Raw genomic sequence first — 21049 nt, forward strand, 5'->3', positions numbered from 1 at the left:
ATTCCAAAGAGTAGGGTTCCAGCCTGTTTAATCTTTCCTCAAAAGACAATCTCTCCATACTGGGGACATCATACTGAACCATCTTTGAACTGCCTCCAATGAAATAATATTTTTCCTTAAATAAGGGAACAAAAACTGCTCACAGTTTTCCAGATATGATCTCACCAATACCTTGTACAGTTGCAGCAAGACTTCCCTACTCTTACACTCCAACTTCCATGAAATAAGGGCCAACATTCCATTAGCCTTCCTGATTACCTGTTGTATCTGTGTGCTAGCTTCCTGAGTTTCATGCACAATTATCCAAGCCCCTTTGTATTGCAACTTTCTGCAATTTCTCTCCATTTAAATTATACTCTTCTTTTATTCTTTCTTCCAAAGTGAACAACTTCACGTTTTCCCACATCATATTCCACTTGCCAACTTTCTTCCCCACTTACTTAACCTACCAGTATCTCTTTTTAAACCGTATCCCTCTCTCAGCTTGCTTTTCCCCCTATTTTTGTATCATCTACAGATATGACTACAGTACATTTACTTTCAGTGTGATGTGCAGAATCCCCACTCTAATATTAAATCCTTCAAATTATCCTTCTAATTTAACATATATGCAGCATGCCAATATGTTGCAATTCATTGACAATGGAGCATAGATTTGGAAGCACCAAATTTACTGAGGGTGAGACAGTTTACGAATTCGGCAGTTTGAGATTGTGGATTCTGCAAAGTGACATTTTGAATCCTGCAAAGATACATTGAGGATTCTACAGTTTGAGATTGTGAATTGTGCAAGTATTTTTGTAAATGCCATGTCACAAAGTGCCATTGTGGATTGTGCAGTGTGAGATTGTGAATTCTACAGAGCGAGATAGCGAATTCTGCTCAGTGAAATGGTGAATTCTACAGAGTGAGATTGTGGAATCTACAGTTTGAGAATTCTGATACTCAAATTCATTTTTGATAGTGTAGCATCTCATCGTACCAAGATTCTGAAAGCATATCCCACAGCAAATTGCTTTTGAAGCATAGTAACTGTTACACTATCATGTATGTTATAAATTATTGCAATTTAAGTTAAATAGTAGATAGCGTAGCAACGCTAAATACAGAACACTAAATTGAGGTACATTTTGATAAAAGAACGTGGGATATAAGTTCATTTGGGGAATGGCAACTCTGGAGCAGATGTCTGGAACACGGGACGAATTTTACAACTCCGCTGCCATGGGAATTGGAGTGGGCAAGGGATGGACCATAGAAAGGTCCGTTGACCTCAGGTGGGATTTTCCAGTTTCAGGGTGAGCGAGGCCAGAAAATCCAGCTCTACATATTCATGTAATATGTCAATTCACTGGGCAGGATTTTCTGGTCCCACCAAAGGTGGGTCTCGTTATGGGTGTGGTGGGAAAATTTGGAGAGCAATATTGGCCCTCTCCCAACTTTCCCCTCCCATCCCTGATGATGCCCACTGCTGGCGGGATTGGAAAATCCCAGCCACAGTCTTTTCTTCCACCCAGGCTGGTGATAGCAAACCACTTAAGTGACAAAAAAAACTGCTTGGTGGGGGGAGAAGTGGGCTGTGGTTTTGTACATTTTTCCAGATGGCTGATTAGGTCATGTGTTGCCAGGCCTTCATAACTTAAATTCACTTTGCATCCAACGTCCTGACTCTACTTCTCACTCCCTTGTTTATTTTTGGGCTTGCACTCCTTGCTACTAGCTAAGATATCTTTCCTCTCTCCCCACTTTAGGGAGCTTGCCCCTTCCTGGACTCCTACCCCATCCCATTACTATACCTCCTCAATCCTTTTCCCCTGCTGCCATGATGGACATAAAAAACCCTAGACTGCACTCAGTGGCTCTCTCAGGGTCGTGTCTTGTCAATACCAGTAACCCCAATTGTTGCACTCTTGTTGACATTCTCCCACTGCATTTTCTGAGGGCCACCCTCACCACCACCCTACTGAGTCTGCTGACAGATTAACAATCACTGCTCTCTTTGAATTTCCCTTCAGAATTACTCATGGACAAGACAGTTTCCTCCGCATCCTGATTGTGGTAACACATGTTGACATTGTGGCTCATGGATGTTGACCACTTGTCCCTTAAGACTGTGCACTGTGTGAATTTTCTTCAGTTGGCAGCCATGCCCAGAGTATTATGGCCAAAGGAAGTTTTCCAGACATTTTCTTACTAGTCTATGTACAAAGCATGAGAAAACCAAATGTTCCATAGTGGAATCAGCCACTAAGCCAATTTAACAATTGACTTGCAGAATAGAATGTTTATTCGCAGCCGTTAAGTTTAATATTTTTTATTCGTTCAGGAATGTGGGCATTGCTGATGGCATTTATTGCCCATCCCTAACTGCCCCTTGAACTGAATTGCTTGCTAGGCCATTTCTGAGGTGAGTTAGATGGATTTTTACAATAATCGACAATGGGGTCGTGGTCATCATTCATTTTTAATTCCAGATTTTTATTAAATTCAAATTTCAAGTTTCAATTAATTTGAGGCAGGACGTGGCAAGTCCTGCTGCATGCATGGGACAAAGTGGTGACTTTGAATCGCTAGTTTTGAAAGTTTTCCACCAGAGGATTTTTCTTGCCTCTTATCTGGGTAATTGTAGACCCGTTTGTTGACTGTTTGATTGCTCCGATTAGTCAACAACTCCAATATCATATCAAGCCACCACCAGGTTGGTAAGAGGTCAACTTAATATCTGGGAATTCCTAATGCGACCGTCCATTTATTGCCAAGACTACAGGCAGTTGCCACAACATATTCATTCCCCTCGCTGCCCAAACTGGATCTGAGAATTCAAACATGAATGCTTGGTCTGTCACTCAATGATCGACATGGGAGGCCAAATCTAATATTTGATGCACACCACAAACTGCAATTGTTGGACAGTGAGCTCAAAACCACAACCTCCAACTATTGCAGTTTGCAGAGAGCACCTCAAACCTCTCTTGCTTCAATTCATCCTCTCTTATTCAAAATACACCACCATATTGGAATATTCAGCACTGACTATAAATAAAACAGCCATAAAAATGCAATCAAGACGAGAATAATAGATAAGGTGATTAGGCAGTAATATGAAATCAAGGGGATTTCTATAATGCAGGAATCACAAGGGTAGAATTGGAGTGATTTGTAAGCAGAATTTGACTCCTGATATTAAACTGTCACCCAGAAGTCCCTTGCTGCTGATATCGGTTCCAGCTGGAATTTATTTGCTTTCAGTTTTATGCCAAGTATATTCTGCTGCTCCAGATGTCATGCATTGATTTAACCCACATTTAAAACAAATCCAAAAGACCCCAAATGCCTGAAATGTGAAACATCACTATAGCAGCGCTGCTTTAACTCTGGAGCAGAAACACATTGAAGGAATTCTGAACTCTCTGTCACCTCCTTTCCAAAAAAAGATTTTTGTTTGAACACAGTAATCATGAAAATCCTCTGATATTCCTCAATAAGCTAATGAGATATTACAGTCATAAAATATCTATTCATCATATTAAAAATACATTTAAATAGCCTATGATATAAAATTGCTCCCCTGACTCCCTCCTCTCCCTATTCTTTCCTATAATCAACAGCTCCTATTTTATCCTATTTCACCCTTTATCTTGCACCTACTTTGCTTTACGCATTCAAAAGTCTTTGTTGATAGGCCAGAAAGCCTGTATTATTTCGCTAGGTTGACGGGAGATTAATGCAGGCCATCCTCATTCTGTCAGCTGAATGACAAGTTCAAAGTTCAAGTCTGTTTTGAGCTGACATTGCAGGCAAAGCATTCGACAAGATAACTTCTCACTATCCATCTAGGAGACTGCAGTGTGATCAATGGGAGGTCATTAGTCTGACTAATGGCAGCTGAAAAAAAGCATTTCCTTCCTCGTCCATCATAATCCAACACTGTTTCAGATTAAAGGACAATTTCTTCCCTCATCCATACCACTGTGCAGAAGTGGACAGCATCTACCAACTCACGGTACACTGAAGTCCTTGTGTCGGAGAATTTCACTGCATGAGTTACATGTGATGCTATCACAACACAGAATAGACAATTCTTCTGGGTCTTAACCTGCCAAAACCAATGATAATTCAAGCTCCCTTCAAATCAATAGCCAACTGATTTTTGTTGCGGTGGGGACCTCTGCTGCTATGAGTGGCTAATTTTACTTTGTGGCAGGGAAGAGACCCAGAAAAATTGTCTATTCTGTCCCTCTCTCTTGCATATCTTCACACCCAGACAATGTTTCTTTAACCTTTAAGGGAATAGTGGGGGAAGTAGCAGAAGGGTTTCCAAGCTGATTATAAACCCGTTGAATCGTATTAAACTCTCCTACCCTGGGCAACAAGTCCTGGCGTCGGATTCGAAACCGGAGCTTCTAGTCCAGAGGTAGGAATGTTATCACAGTGCCACAAGGCCTCCTGGATGTGACGACATCACATGATAAAGGTGTGATGTTCGTGTGTATCCAAAACAAAATTAAAATGATTTGCCAAACATTTTTTTCTCAAAGACAGGCCCCAAAATGTCGAATGAATCTACCTAAAGCTGATAGCACGGTAGTGGACCTGTTGCCTCCACATTTTGCAAGAATGCAGGACCTTTCTGTGCTGGACAGTGCTTTAAAAAAAAACTTCTCATGCGACATGGGACAGGCCTGGATTTAGGGGTGCAAAGTCTTTACAAGCTGTCAAATTCTCACCTGCATTGCAAATAGCGCTTGCAGTAATTAGTTTTCAGAGAGATGTGCAACCGAGAGTTACAAAAGCTTTCAAATATCCACCATTAGTGTTCAAGTGACCACCAAGGCTATTCCCAAAGTGACTATGACAAGTGAACAAGCATCAATCAGGTACAGACACTCCACTCCTGTCCGTTGCTAACCAACAAAATATATAATTGGCAAGTAAAGTGCTGGTGTGGCCAGCAGATAGGATGGAATGTTTGCTGTTACAGCGATTGTGACTACAATACACAAGTGACTACTTTATTGATGGTTCAAAGGCTTCAGTATAAAGAGGCATTACCTACACTGATCAGTTTGGCTAATTGTCTATAATTTTATCTCTGCAGCCATCTTCAAATATTTCTAAGCTTCTACCATTTCTCAAAGTTTAAAGAATATGAGGATGCTTCAATTTCATTTATTTAAACTTAGGAAGCTAGATATTTAAAGAAGCAAGGTACAGGTTGATTTTTAAAACAGATTGCATTACCATCACTTTAAATCAACAGGATTATGTCAGGACTGAAAATCCCTCACTGTTATTTACATGTGACAGATCTGTCTGGCTGATCGTGGAAATGCATCACACTTAGATTTCTCTCGGAAATAGAACCAGTGGCTTTTACACCGCAATTTCATCATCAAGGCAATCCCCCAACTCCTGCCTCTTCAGCACAGTCATTAACCGAACTGACTCTTCATTTACCCAGCAGTCCCTCTCCTCACTCTCATCTGTATTAGACTCGTACTCAGAGGCTATTCCTGACTCTCGGAATTTGATCAGCTCCAGGCTGCCCATGAACTCTTCACGGGACCGCGTCTCATTGTGCAGGAAGTGGAAGCACTCCAGTTTTACCAGACAGTCATCCATACCTAGCGGACTTCCCAGGGGAAGAGGGAGGTCCGATCCATCGCACAGGGACGGCAAGCAGATGTCCTCGGGTTTGGGTGTTGTGGGGTCGCACAGCACTGGCGGCACGGTTGATCGGTAGGTGATCTCCAACAAACTGTCCTGCGAGCCTGCTGAAAGAGCAAGGAAAAGAGAAACAATGTCAAGGCGGCTGTTCACAATCCACTTTACCCTGAAGTCTCAGTTTCCATGGCCAGTTCTTCAGTGAGGTTATGGGGTGGGGGACAAGGGGGCGACCCAATCCAATGCAGCCATCTTGAATTTGGAAACTATAATTGGTGCCAAGTCTTATTCACCCATTCTTTCAAATATGCACCATTAGTGTTCAAGTGACCACCAAGGTTATTCCCAAAGTGACTATGACAAGTGAACAAGCATCAATCAGGTACACACACTCCACTCCTGTCCATTGCTAACCATACAAATACACAATTGGCAAGCAAAGTGCTGGTGTGGCCAGTGGATAGGATGGAATGTTGGCCATTACAGCGATTGTGACCACAGTACACAAGTGACCACTTTATTGATGGCTCGAAAGTTTCAGTTTAAAGGTGCATCACCTACACTGATTGAATTGATTAACTGTCTATAACTGTACCTCTGCAGCCGCCTTCAAGTATTTCCAAGCTTCTATCATTTCTCAAAGTTTAAAGAGTATGAAGATGCTTCAATTTCTTTTATTAAAACTTAGGAGGGGGCTGCAGTAAGGATCTGGTGGTGCTCAACGCTTTGTTTGTAAGAGTCAGCCTGAGACAACCACTGACTTAAAAAGATCTACAAACCTGAGATAGCGCTGACACTTTGTTTGGATGTGTGTTTGAATGAACTGTCAGATCATCAGGACAGGTTTAAGACTGTTACAAGGAATGATTTTGATGAAAGATCATAGATCAGTAAAATTATTCATTTCTCTCTCCACAGACTTCTGACATCTTCCAATGAATGATTAACTTCACTCTCTTTATTTTTTTCCCTCTTTCTTGGAATATTTTTAATATAAACAAAGCGTACTGATGACTTCATGAGATCATATACCAGAACAGAAATTCCTTGACTTTGCCTATGACATGTTTAGACAAGAGTGCAGGATACAGAATTAGGGCTCCAATGTTATCATCCATCTCTAATCACATTTGGCAGAGTGTCAAAACCTACACTCAAACTTACTTGGCAGGGAGAGTCAACGATCAGGCCAGTTAATCTCCCAGGCTTAGGGTAGTGTCATTGATCAGGGTTGCCAAAGAGGTTTAACCGAGGTGTTGCCTGATGCAATTTTTCAAAGCCATCTTGGCCTTTTGGCTAAGATGAAGAGTCAGTCCAAGCCGAAGATGGGGTGCAATGCCTCATCTTGTAGCTTGGATCTTGTTGCCTCTTTTGTGGGGACCATGAATTGGATTCAATTTGAATTTGTTTTTTTGGATGGAATAGAAATGAAAAAAAGGGATGAAATAGGTTTAACAATTGAAAAAATGTTACTTCTTAATTTATTCTCAAGACTGTGGGCATTGGAAAGGAAACTATTCATTGTCCATCCTTAATAGGCTTCGAGAAGGTGCCTATTCCTTGAACCACTGCAGCCTGTGATGTGAAAGTGCTCCCATAGTGCTGTTGGGTAGTGACTTCCAAGTGCCTTAATGATTAGTTCAATTACCTGGCCTCACTTCTGTTCCATCATACTGGGGTTCCAAGCTACTGCTTGATGCTATCTTGGAACGATTCTTCCCGCAGAAAATCATCACACAACAGTAGATAAACAGAAATAGACAAAACAAATTCTATCTGCATATAAAGGTTTGTTTTTTTTTACGAGAGATATTGATCAGTACACATTCTCTCAAGCTTTATAGCTGAACAGGAAACTATTCAGCCTTTAATTGTTGCAGTTAACAAACACTTCAAAGGCATTAAAACATGAGGGAAGCTGTAAGATAACTTTGTATAGGATAAAATGGAACTGTACATTGATAATCAGACCTTAATATATATAAAATTAATGCAATTCCATCACAATAAATGCATTCTTTTACAAAAAGGACAATGTTGGCATTCTTTGAAGATGATAACAGTGATCCTGCAGAACAATGAAAGCCGCACACAACAAACAGGGTGCCACGGTGGCACAGTGGTTGGCACTGATGTCTCACAGCTAAAGGGACCTGGGTTTGATTCTGGCCTTGAGTGACTGTTTGTGCAGAGTTTGCATGTTCTCCCTGTGTCTGTGTGGGTTTCTTCTGGTTGCTCCGGTTTCCACCCACACTCAAAAGATGTGCACGTTAGGTGGATTGGCCATGTTAAATTGTCCCTTAAGTATCCCAAAACATGTAGGTTAGATGAATTAGCCATGGGAAATATGAAAAGTAGTAAGAAGCCTGACAATACCCCAGTCCAACGCCGGCATCTCCACAAATGTGAGAAGTTCCAGGGATGGGGCAAGGGAGAAGGATATTCTGTCAGAGAGTCAGTGTAGACATGACGGGCCAAATGGCCTCTTCTACACTGATGGGATTCTATGATAATTCAAGATTTGGGATGGAATTTTCCTGACGTGTCCACCATGGGACCGTAGTGGGCGGGACAGAGCCACGCAAAGGTTTTTTGACCTTGGGTGGGAATTTCTGGTCTTGAGGTAAACGTAGCTGGAAAATCCCATCCACAGTGTCCCAAAACCGGTCCAATTAGATTTCAGATCCTGTCAGATTTCAGGTCGGGCGGTTTGGGCTGTGGGCAGTTCAGGCCAAGCCAGGTTAGGTGAGGTCAAGGGTCACTCAGTCAGCAGGAATACATTGGGTTGGGAAGCAACGAAGAGGGTGACACACCACAACCTCCGCCAATTGCGTAGCATCTAGCTGAATTGTCCAGGGAAGTCTTTTTTATATTTGACTCAATAAATATTGATTCATGGCACAATCTAAAAATGTTTTGTTTTTGGAACACCTGGATTTGAGGCAATGGACCTTGTGCAGGCTTTTTATAAAATCTTTCTCCAGGCTCAGCAATCATGGAATCACTACGGTGAGGAAGAAGGCCATTCGGCCCATCGAGTCTGCACCGACCACAATCCCACCCAGGCTCTATTCCCGTAACCCCATTTACCTTGCTAATCCCCCTGACACTAAGGGGCAATTCAGCATGGACAATCAATCTAACCCGCACATCTTTGGACTGTGGGAGGAAACCGGAGCACCTGGAGGAAACCCACACAAACACGAGGAGAATATATAAACCCCGCATAGGCAGTGACCCGAGTGGGGAAATCAAACCCGGGTCCTTGGCGACGTAAGGCAGCAGTGCTAACCACTGTGCCACCATGCTGCCCAAATGTCACTATGCCACCCAGTGTTTATGCTCGCACAGATTCCCACAGTATTACAAACATGATGTGAATGTTTGGCTGCAAACACTACAAAGCTTTAGAGAACTAAGCGCTCAAAGGATCAATTATTAACTTGTACCCCGTTAAATAAACAGAGCTTGTACGATTTCTTGGCACTACAAACTCCTGAAGAGCTACATTTTGAGACCTAATCGCTTTCTGATGTCAGTCAGCTGCTAATAACACTGCAGCAGCTGCCAGAGCTGGAATATTTATTGTAGGCTGGATTAAAAAAAAGTTACTGGTATTTCCTTACTTGAACTGTGGCCAGCTAGTTTGAGCTCCAGCTCCTGCACTTGCTTGACGAGCAGCGATATGTGTTTGAGTAGGTCCTTGTTCTGGAGCAGCAGCTGATGGACACGAGCCTGGGCCTCGATCCGAGCGGCTGCCTCTGCCGCCAACTGATCCTTCAGTAAGTGGACCTGTCCCAGCACAGAAAGGACAGAATTAGACCCCACATTTCAGATCCATTGTGGTTGGAGCACTCATCTGAACACTGAGTGCCACAAAGTCTGCATATGACAAACGCCCAGTGCTTACTTCAATCCAGAATTTTACATTTTTCACTGAGATTTATAAAGAACAATACAGCACAAGGACAGGCCCTTCAGCCTACCAAGCCGGCGCTGATGCGTGGTTTCTATCCCTCTGTTCACCTCCCATTCATGTATCCATCAAGGTACACCTTGTTGCCAATGTGCCTGCTTCCTCCACTCCCATTGGCAGTGCATTCCAGGCACCCACCACCAGTTGTGTGGAAATCTTTCTCCGCACGTCTCCCCTAAACTTACCACTTCTCATCTTAAACCTGTGCCCTCTTGTAGTTGACCCTTCCACCCTGGGAAAAAGCCCCTGACTATCCACCCTACCTACGCCTCTCATAATTTTGTAAACTTCTATCAGGTCACCCCCTCAGCCTCCGTCTTTTTAGTGAAAACAATCCGAGTTTCTCCAGCCTCTCCTCACACCTAAAACTCTACAGACCAGGCATCATCTTGGGGTAAGCCTTCTTTGCACCCTCTCCAAAGCATTCACGTCCTTTTGGTGGTGCGGTGACCAGAACTGCACCCAATATTCCAAATGTGGCATAACTAAAGTTTTACACAGTTGTATTGAAATATCATCGCAGATTGAGTTATTGGGTTGAGCTACAGCAGGCACATCGCCAAAGAGGTGAGAAATATTGGACAGTAAAAAAAATCAGCCAATTGTATGGGGGTTGGGGGTGGGAGGTTGGGGGCGGTGGGGGGGGCGGGGGGCAGTGGGGGGATGCGAACTTGGGCATGAGAACTGAGTGAAATGATTCAAAGCTTTAGAAGCCAAGACCCAATGTTTGTTAGGAATCAACTCAGTTAGTAAAGTGTTACTATCATCAAACAGAACGTTAGTGACAGGGCATTTGTGACAATTTGATTGTAGTATTCCTAAGGGAAAGGGACAGGCACCTATTGTGGCCTTTTGGGGATCACATCAAAACCCTTTTACATACCCTCATGGTATATAATAACATTTGCAGAGGTCCCATGGTCAGATATCAAAGTTAGAATGTCATATAATCATACTGGCAGCATTGCCTCCATCCCTGTTTCTGGCAGGCGGGAATGACAGAGGGGGCGGTGAAATGAGTGTTTTTTTATGCCAGCGGGGATATCCCTGTTCGATTGTCCCCGACTCTTTGGCAGAGATGTAACGGCCCATTTGAACTCAGTTAAATATAACGAGTAGGCCTCCCTGCTGGCAAATTTCCTCACTTACCAAAGTCAGGGTTCAGAATAGATTTATACAAATAGGGAACTTGCAAACAGAACCTGTGTGGGGGGTGGGTACACAGCTAAGTACAGCGCTTGGAGAGGGAGGATCATGCCCAGGAAATTCCCTAGCACTGCCAGGAGCCATGGGCCAGTACCAGGGCGATTTCCATTGGGAAGGTTCAGGATGGAGAAGAGGGTTCCTATCTGTTTTAACCATTTTAAGTCAAGGCGTCCTTTTAAAAGGCCTGCCTAATCTGTCAGGGGCCAAGATTGCTGGTAGAATGGGCATGTTCACCACCTGCCTGCCAGCATTACATCGTGGGACCTACCTCCAGGATTGTTTCCCCAGCAAGTTAGTGGAAAAATCCAGCAGTGCAGTCAGCAGACTACACTTCGCCCTATGTAACGTACATATTTCAGGTTCAGGATGGCTTGTGACGTGGAGATGGTGGTTTTTTTCACATCTTGCACTATTCCACCATGATTCAGGTCAGGCCTACATCAGTGATCCCACAGCACTGTTTCAAAGAAAAGCTGGAAACATTCCCCATTGTCCTCTCCAGTAACCACCACTCAATCCCTTTGTGTGAGAGCCTGGTATGTGCAAATGTTCCCTACTCTATCACACTGGATTCGCTTCATAAATACTACACAGGAAAACGCTTTGGGATGTGCTAGGGCGCAATGCAAATGCAAGCTCTCTTTTCTAAATTACTTCAATACTTAAAAAAAAATGCCCAGAGTTTAATTACAGAATACAATCAGACAGGCCTTCTGGAACAAACCAATATCCATTCCTCTCTGAAGGAGAGTCATGTGGACTCGAAACGTGAACTCCGTTTCTCTCTCCACAGATGCTGCCAGACCGGCTGAGATTTCCCATCGCTTTCTGGTTTTAGTTTAGATTTCCAGTGCCTATTTTAATATCAGCTGAGCCCTGCTCAGCGGGTACGTGTGTGCAGGCTGGTTTCCTCAGTGATATCCCTCAAGGCTCACCCATGAAGAATGAATGTGTGGGTGGCGAGCACACAAATACATCCCAGTGGAAGTGGGTACCCTCAGCTAGGAGGGAAGCAAAATGGGCACAACTGGGACAGAAAAGAATTAAACACTGCCCCGCCCCACGTATTGTCGCCTTACTGCCTTGTTTTTTTGTATATCTTTGTCACAACTGATTACACTCTTTTAACCTTTCATCATAGCTTATTAATTTAAAATGCTAACATGAATATATTTGCCTCAAACAGTACATTTTTTTTGCTGCTGGACCGTTTACGAATGAAATACAGCAATTATCCTACTACAAATATGATAATTAACCACTTGTTCTGTCAATTAATTACTAATCCTTTAATATATCTGTGCAGCTTTCTGCTAATGCAAAGGATATCACAGCATTTTCACACAGAATCTACTGGAGCTTACTAATGAACGAGGGACGGGTGGGGGAACTGGCTGGGAGTAGGGGGTGAAGAGTGGGGTGGAGAGTTGGGGGGGGGGGGTGGGGTTGCTCTGATATGTTAGCGGTTGTTACCAACGCTAATACCTTGTGTATTCGTCTGTCACTTGCCATGGTGACCATGTGGTTTGTCCCCCTCTGGCTCAGAACCTTACACTTGGCCAGACTCCCAGGCACTGTACAGAGATCCTCGCATAACACACTCAACAATGTTCACAACTTCCAGGACTTTTGCTCTGAGCACCGAGAACATATGGAATACAGCAAATAGGCGATTATTCAGTAGCAGCAGCATTTCATCTTTTGTTTTCTTTGGCAGATTTTGGAGAAAACAGTCAAATTAAATACATGTGCTTGAAGCTCCAAAGTCAATAAGGTTCTCCATTTCAGCAGCACTGCCATACAATGGCTACAATCACTGGCATATGCAATGATAAATTCACTTTGAACTAGCCATGCAAACTGCAGCTGGAAGACAAATTCCAATTTGGCATCACAAACATCCCTTGACTCATTATGTGTGATGAAAGTTACTTTTTAATTGGTGAAAGTGTTGAAAGGGAGTTGCAGTCTTTAATATCATAGCATCCCTGCAGTGCAGAAGGAAGTCATTCAGCCCATTGGGTCTACACTGACTCTCCAACACAACACCTCACCCTGACTCTGTCCCCAGAATCTCGCGGGTTTCCCCCACTAATCCCCCTAGGGACAATAAAGCGATTTAACATGGCAAATCCACCTAACCCGCACATCTTTGGACTACGGGAGGGAACTGCAGCACTCAGAGGAAGCCCATGCAGACACAGGGAGAACGTGCAAACTCCACAGTCACACGAGGCTGGAATTGAACCCAGGTCCCTGGCACTATGCGGCAGTAGTGCTAAACACTGTGCCACCATGCCACCCATCATACCACAAGTTTTCAAACTGGGCTTCTCAGGCAGTGCAGCCGGTGAGTTCATCAGATTTTTCTGCCAATTTGTTGAATGAGTAGCACATTATTTCTGTTGTTGTATACCAGTAAATAAGCATTTTGTGCAATGATAGCACTGTTTTCCTTTAGGGGGTCAGACAGTAGATTACAGGGAAGGTCAATAAATACTGTGATAGGAAGCACAAAAAATATGCTAAACCCTCAGCTGAATGGGACATTAACCAGTTAGGCAGTTACGAGGTAAAGATTTGTTGCCTCTCAGCATTTATTTGCAGATATGACTTTGCCACTCAGATACACAGAACCCCAAACCAACATGGGACTGCATACAAGTGGGGCTCACCTCCTGCCCATCCATTATTCAACACGCAGTCTTTAGGTATGAAGACATACTTGGCTTTAAAGTGATGATAATCAAAGACTTGTCCACAAATTGCTGAACACAGGGCATTAATTTAGTTACGCCTCGAAGTATAGAGGTGGCTGACATGCTGACAGTCTGAGTTGGTAAACAGCTTTTCCTGCTTTCAAGAATCAAGTCTCCAATTCCCCAGGTAGCAGCAGCAACAGATTGCGGTCACTGGAGATGAAGACTTGGATGACCCTAAAACAGTTTGTGCTGGCAATATCCACCAGATCAGTCAAAGCCACAAGCTAGACATTGTATAGGAAGCTGCTGTAAGTGGAATCGACTCCACACCCTGACACACTGCAACTTTGACTGACACCATTTAACTGGCTGAATGATCCAGAACATGGTTTCTTATTCCCTGTTTCTGATTACACTGAGGGCGGATAGCACCAGGGAATCAAACCTTTAATTTTTTGAATTGAAAAGCCCACACTTACACTGGCTAATCTTACAATAAGAATGGACCTTCAAAGCCCTGTTTGCTGACCCCACTGGCAAAGTGTTAAATTACCCCTTAGGGCCCGATTTTACCAAGAATTCACAGTAAGTTCAGGCATTGTGTCTTTAGCGTGATCTGCACTCAAATCTAAGCAGATCTAAGCACCCAATTCGGGCGTAGATCCAGCACATCCCACTTTATAGTCTTCTGGTCTGTTCCAGATCCGTGCTGTAAGCGACCTGCTAAATAAAAATCCAAAGCCGATTTTTATTTTGCAGGGAACGTCTGAAGTGGGTTCAGAGCCTGCAATGGCTCTCTGACCCAGATCATTCTCTGGGGAGGGGCTGGGAGGGGGGTGTTCAGATCATTCTCTGGTTGGAGGGGGGAGGAGGAGAGTGAGGTCACGTCGTTGTCCGGTTGGGGAGGAGAGGGGAGGAGACGGGTCAGATGTATCTCTGACGGGGGGGGAGGGCTGATCATTGTGTGGTGGTGAGGGGGAGGAGGCGAGTCAGATGTTCCTCTGGAGGGGAAGGGATGTGAGGCCAGACTATTCTTGGGGTGGGGGGGTAATGAGGTCAGATCGTTTTGGGGGGAGTGAGCCGGGGGGGGGGGGGTGGCAAAGGGAGGCGGGTAAGTTTCTCTCGGGAGGGGTACAGATGGATCTCTGGTGGAAGGGGCGGGGGGGGGGTCCACTGCCACTCTGCAGGCGATCGGTGGGGGGGGAGGGGGAGAGGAGTGGCAGTCAGTCTGGGTAGTGGAGGGGGGGTGGACTTGTCAGGGAGAGAGAGCAACAAGGGACCAGCATGAAAGAGGAATGAGTGTGGGAGCTTGCACTTGGACTGAAAGGACCAAACAGTGCAGATTTGAAATGCTGTTGGAAGATTCGCCTAGCTTGAGGGCAGATCCCCAGAGAAAACCCTCACCACGAAACACAGTTCTGTGCTTGAAAACAAAGCATGGAAGTAGATCCTTGAGAGCTAAAAATCACCCCCACCCCACTACCCAGACCGACCGCCACCCCTGCCCCACCCCTCCCCCACCCATTGATCACCTACAGAGAGGCAGTGGACCCTCCTGCCCCCCAAAAGAGATCCATCTGCATCCCCCCCTCCCGAGATACACCCTCGCTCCTGCTTGTTGCTCCCGAGCCGCTTTCTCCACTTTCTGTGGCTCGGGAGCGATCCGACGTGGGTGCGCTTTTTCCAATTTTTTTCTAACTGCGCACGCGCAATTCAGATCTCTGATCGTTCCAGTAGCACTAAGCCCCACCCACAGTGCAAATCAGACGGGAGCCGTCAAAAAGCGTATGGGCGCGCTGCTGAAAGGATTCCGGGCTCGGATCTGTATTACGCCCGGATCTGGCCCTTAGACCCCAAATGGTAAAATTGGGCCCTTAGTATCAGGGGGATTAGCAGGGTAAATATGAGGGGGTAAGGGTTGGGCTTGGATGGGATTGTGGTTGGTGCAGGCTTGTTGGGCCGAATGGCCTGCTTCTGCAGTTTAGGGACTCTATGATTATTTTCAAAAATGAAAGCAAATGGAATTTAAAGAAACCTTGTAAAATGGGTAATGTATTGAGTAGCAGGAGAAAAAGAATAAGGATTGTTCTTTTGTATAAAGATTGTTCACACAAAATAAGGTTTGTTCTTTGCTTAGTGGAATGTGACAGATGGTGTTCCTTAAAAATCTATACAACAGCACATCACTTGATGCTTAAAGTTTCGGAGCTTCAAACTCGAGGCGTTTTTATTATTTGAAATCATGTACAGCTCATTAATAGGCATGGACTGTTATAGCCTGAACTCACTGAACTTGCACCCTTCAGTAAAACCAACGAGAAAATAATCTTTTTCTTTCCTATCAGCTTCCCAGGCCAACTTCAGTGCGTAGTGCCAACCAACTGGCCTTTAGAAACAGTCTTTTCATCATCTCAGTCAGGCATTGAAGTATAAATCACATCACCTAAGTGACAACCAGAGAATGCAGTTCCTGGGTAGCCTACATATGAGATACCAAGTCATGGTACATTTTCCACACACTGAGGCTTACATATCCAAGTGAGTGCCTTGCATTGTTAAAATGAATTGTGTCTCTCTGTTCTCCACTTGGATTCATGCAGCCACTAAGGTGAGGGACTGGATAACTGTCAATGCCTGTCAGAGCATTGCTGCCCATGGCACCAGAATGCCCATGGCCAGGAAAAAGATGCAATTTGATTTGATTTGTCATTGGGATCCAGTGAAAAATACTGTTTCTTGTGCACTATACAGACAAAACACACCATTCATAAAGTACATAGGAGAAAAGGAGAGGGTGCAGAAAATAGTGTTACAGTTACAGGTAGGGTAAAGTGAAAGATCAGCTTAATATATGACAGGACCGTTCAAAAGTCTGATGACAGCAGGGAAGAAGCTGTCTATACATGTTTTCAGACTTTTGTACCATTCAGAAACAGCAAGAAAATCACAAAAGCTTAAATTAAAAAGTGAGCAATACAAAACATTCAAGCAATGTGAAAAGCAATCGTTGTCAATTCAGCGTTTATCATAGCAGTGCCTTTCTGTGTTAACAGTGCTTGTTGTCTCTAACCTAATTTATGCATCATAACGAGCAACTTGTCTGAATATATCACTGCAAGACTGGAGGAATAAACAGCAACAACACAGCAGGGAGACACACATTGAGCATTTTGGCAGCACTCTTAACACTGAGAAAATAAACCAATAAAAACTTATATTATTTTAACAAAAAGTACAACCCATCCTTCACAATCGACAGAAAATAAAATAATGATCAAATAAAATGTTACTTTTTTTTATCCCTATTTAATTTGTCACACACCAAGTTTTTTTCTGAAGGCTGGTAATGCTTGCCTGAGGCAGACTTGGACTGCATGCAAGGCCAATTCCTTGGATTCCACAAGCTATCAGCATTTCACCCGAATCAACTGTTGTTACCCTAATCTGTATTTAATTCCTTAGCAAAGGGCTGAAACTAAATTTTCAGGATGATTAAACAGGATGGATTCTCTGTGGCATTTGTGGTTTTTGTTATGACAAATGAGTCCAATGTAAATGGGGATGGTTTGTTTGTGTGTGTGTGTGTGCGTGCGTGTTTGTGTGCACTGTGTGTGTTTGTGCATGTGTGTACTGTGTGTGCTTGTGCATGTGTGTACTGTGTGAGTTTGTTTGTCTGTGTGTCAGAAAGAGGAAAACGCAAGAGACCAAGCAAGACCAGGAAATAGCAGGAGACAGGGCGCATGAATAATGGAAAATATAAGAGAGACATCACGAGAAAATGTATTTGCATTTCTGCAATACTTTATCACATCTCTCTGATGTCCAAAAGTCTTATAATCAGTTACTTCTGAAGTGTTATGTAGATAAATGATGAAAAAACATGAATAAATACAGGGTTAATCTACATTGCTTTCTTGTTGGTCCACTAGTTGAAAATATTCTGTTTGCATTAAACGACAGCAGAGGCAAAGTCACCAGTATCGCAAGATGTCAAGCCAGCATATTAATTTGGAAACCTGCAGAAAACCTACCTAGATGAACCATTAAGAGTTGATGCTATGAGTTGAGAATGCTGAGGGTTGGCAGAATCAAAGTTTTGTACAGTGGAACTAATGAAGCTCAACTGGAAAGTGGGGACTGAAAATTGCAGGAAGCAAATGCATGATTCCATGGAGAAGGCAAGAAGTTAACACCCTCATTATTCAGCTTGTGATCGACATGTTCTCAGTAGGTGGGCAGGAAACCATCAAAAAGATCTGGCTCATGGAAACTAGACTGATCATGGTTGGACTTCAAAGTGTGATTGACGGCTGAGATTGTATCTTCGTTTGGAGGGATTTGTTTCACCAGTCGATAGATGGAAGTTAAGAGGCCCTGGATAGGAAGCAGCAATAAGCTGGTCTGGAATCAGAGCCTGCCGTGGCACTCATTAGGATAGATAAGGGGATTAGCAGGATAAATACATGAGGTTATGCGGATAGGGCCTGGGTGGCATCGTTGTCGGTACAGGCTCAATGGGCTGAATAGCCTCCTTCTGCACTGTAGAGATTCTGAGAAGCTAAAGCCTGTGAATTGGTATCAAAATAATATGACAACAGAATAAAAGAAAACCAAAAAGATGCTGAATCAGGCCAGGTTTTTATTCTATTAGCAAAGATCACATTTCTACCAAGGAGGAAATAGCGTGTTAGGAGATTTCCAGACTCAAGCTACCTTCCTTGATAGTGAAAATCCTCCATAGATTCTTGTTTTCATCCCAATATTTATCATCTATGTTTATCTGGTCCTCGGTTTGAAATATAAAGCCTGGCAAACTCTCACTCATTTGTCATTAAACAACATGCATCAATGCTTTTGCCATTTATACTCTAAAATTCTAATTAGGCTGGTGTCTGATCAGCTTTTGCATGGGCAGACTTCATGTTAGTGGCATGTGTCCAGTTTAACCCCTTCATTGGAAATATTAGCATCAGTAAAAAGATCCCCGAATGTTGTGATTTTCGCTCTCTCGGGCATGAGTGAGGGGTAGAGTTGGGCCTGCCAAACCTGGAAGCAGAGTGCCAGGTTCCAAGGTGGTGTGCTTAGAAGGCCGCTGTTGGTTCCCTAGGGCTTTTGTCCAGTTGTATTCAAGGTTGTTGGGCCTCTAGCCCTCATAACCCACCCACCCCCAATGCCACCTCATTGTTCTCCATGCCAACTCATGTTCCACGCCAACCCCAATGATCCTTTATACTACCATGCCATTTGGAAACCTTTTGAAAGGTAAGTCTAGGACATCTTATCCACGCTCTTTCTGTGCATGGATAAGGGGATAGGAATCCTGGAACCAAATCCTGCCATTTTAAAATTGTTTTGACACCCAGGAGATCTGGATCTAGGTCTGATGATGCTCAGCTCGTCAAAAAGCAAATAGGGAACTCTGAAAATCTGGCTTACTCCAGAACATAGGGCCCTGATGGTTAAAAACAAGTCTGACCACAGTAAATTGAAGAGAGGCCAGAACCTGAGTAACACAGATTTGAGAGCATTGCAAGGCTGCAGGAGATTACAAGGATAGGGGAGAATACTTAGAATGTAGTGTTCGCACTTGAAATATAGTGTTCAATTCTGGTCGCCACACTACCAGAAAGATGTGGAGGCTTTGGGGAGGGTACAGAAAAGATTTACCAGGGTGTTGGCTGATATGGAGGGCATTAGCTATGAGGAGAAGTTGGAGAAATTTGGTTTCTCACTGGAACAATGGAGGTTGAGGGGCGACCTGATAGAAGTTTACAAGATTATGAGGGGCATGAACAGAGTGGATAGTCAGAAGATTTTTCCCAGGGTGGAAAAGTCAATTACTAAGGCATAGGTTGAAGATGCAAGGGGCAAAGTTTAAAGGAGATGTACGAGGCAAGTTTTTTTTTTACACAAAAGGTGGTGGGTGTCTGGAACTCACTGCTGGGGGATGTAGTGGAAGCAGATACAATAGTGAGTTTTAAGGGGCGCCCGGACAAATACATGAATGGGATGGGAATAGCGGGAGGGTAGAGGGTTTTAGTTCAGTCAGGCAGCACGGTCAGTGCAGGCTTGGAGGGCTGAAGGCCTTGTTCCTGTGCTGTAATTTTCTTTGTTCTTGGAGATGTGCAGACTTTCCTGGCTTGAGTCACTGTCTGTGAGGAGTCTGCATGCTCTTCCTGCATCTGCGTGGGTTTCCTTTGGGTACTCTGGTTTCCTCCGACAGGCCTAAAGATGTGCTGATTAGGTGCAGTGGCCATGCTAAATTCTCACTCAGTACCTGAACGTGTGCCAGAGTGTGGCGACTAGGGGACTTTTACAGTAACCTCACTGCAGTGTTAACGTAAGCCTACTTGCGACACTAATAAACCTGAAACTTAAAGCATGATCAGATATGAAGATGGTTACTTGGAGCATAACTCCTTGAGGACACAGAGGGAAGGACAAAAATCAGAGAGCAGAGAAAAGAAGATTTTTTAACTTGATGAGAGAATAAAAGGAATGATGGATTAATTATGTTCACAGGGTTATCTTGTTCTTCAATCTCTTACATTTCATTCTTGGCAAAAAAAAGGTTGTGAAATGTTTTGCACGCTGCTATTAAAGCATCTGTACCACACAAGGAGATCTATTGAAATGTAACAAGCAAATGGGGAAGGATGAAGTTATCTTAATTATCATGCTTTCACACCAGGCAGCTCCTTTCTGTAACATGGAGTGCGACAACGCCAATCAGAAGTACACTTTGAAAGAACAGTTGTATAAATGAAGCATACAAATTACAACACAGAAAGAGGGCACTTGGTCAATCAAACTGCTGCTTCTCTCTAATTGAGCCACCTATTCTCATCCCCCTTGCTCCCCATGTCCACTCAAGCGAAGCTGGAATTATTACAACTCGAGAGCAGTCATACTGGTAATCCTGTACACAGTTTCCGCACCACCAGGGCCTCGTGCGCTGGCTCTTCCTTACCTGAGCGACAGCCACCTGGGTCTGCTGCTGCTGCTGCTGTAGTTGCTGCTGAAGGAGCTGGATCTGATGGTGAACGGACAGTGGGGTGCCCACTGGCAGCTGGCTGGCTGAAGGAAGCAACATCTTAGGCGTGGCCATCAGAATGCTGGGGCTATCGTCATGGGGCTGAAAGAAACGGAGGGGGGGAGAAAAGCATTGAGAATTCATGTCAAGAGACAGCAGAAGGATTCTTTTCAGTTTTCTCGCTTCTGTCATTTTACATTTGCCAGATGGCAATTTTTGGAATTTTCCCTTTCTTTTTATTAGCACTGCCTTTTTATTAATTCCGACCTTAACATTTCATGAAGTTGATCATTGCAGAAGCACGCCTACATATGAGAGATCAGTGATGAAGTAGCCAAGGGCATTAGCATTTTAATCACTGCCCTTCATTTCCAGATTCATTAATGTTATTCCTGAGAGAAGGCAAATAAGCTGAATCATGTTAAGGCAGTAACGTTAACATTTCAATGCAGACTCCTGCTAGAATAT

At 43.8% G+C, this 21049-nt stretch overlaps 1 protein-coding gene across 5 annotated transcripts in view; it reads right to left on the reverse strand.

Moving 5' to 3' along the window:
• The window catches only part of nos1apa (nitric oxide synthase 1 (neuronal) adaptor protein a), a 372151-nt gene that overhangs the window by 35948 nt on the left and 315154 nt on the right, over positions 1-21049 (reverse strand). For 4 of the 5 annotated variants that reach the window (XM_080195868.1, XM_080195866.1, XM_080195870.1 and 1 more), the window contains 3 exons: positions 20519-20683; positions 9291-9456; positions 5625-5774 (listed from right to left, as the gene is read on the reverse strand). In XM_080195868.1, the coding sequence (XP_080051994.1) occupies positions 5625-5774; positions 9291-9456; positions 20519-20683 (481 nt within the window). Of the gene's footprint in view, positions 1-1495; positions 5775-9290; positions 9457-20518; positions 20684-21049 lie in introns of those variants that run through there. The other variant, XM_080195871.1, reaches the window with a different exon arrangement.

The sequence above is a fragment of the Carcharhinus amblyrhynchos genome, chromosome 9 (assembly GCF_965287045.1).
Source record: "Carcharhinus amblyrhynchos chromosome 9, sCarAmb.v2.hapA, whole genome shotgun sequence".
Lineage (NCBI taxonomy): Eukaryota > Metazoa > Chordata > Chondrichthyes > Carcharhiniformes > Carcharhinidae > Carcharhinus > Carcharhinus amblyrhynchos.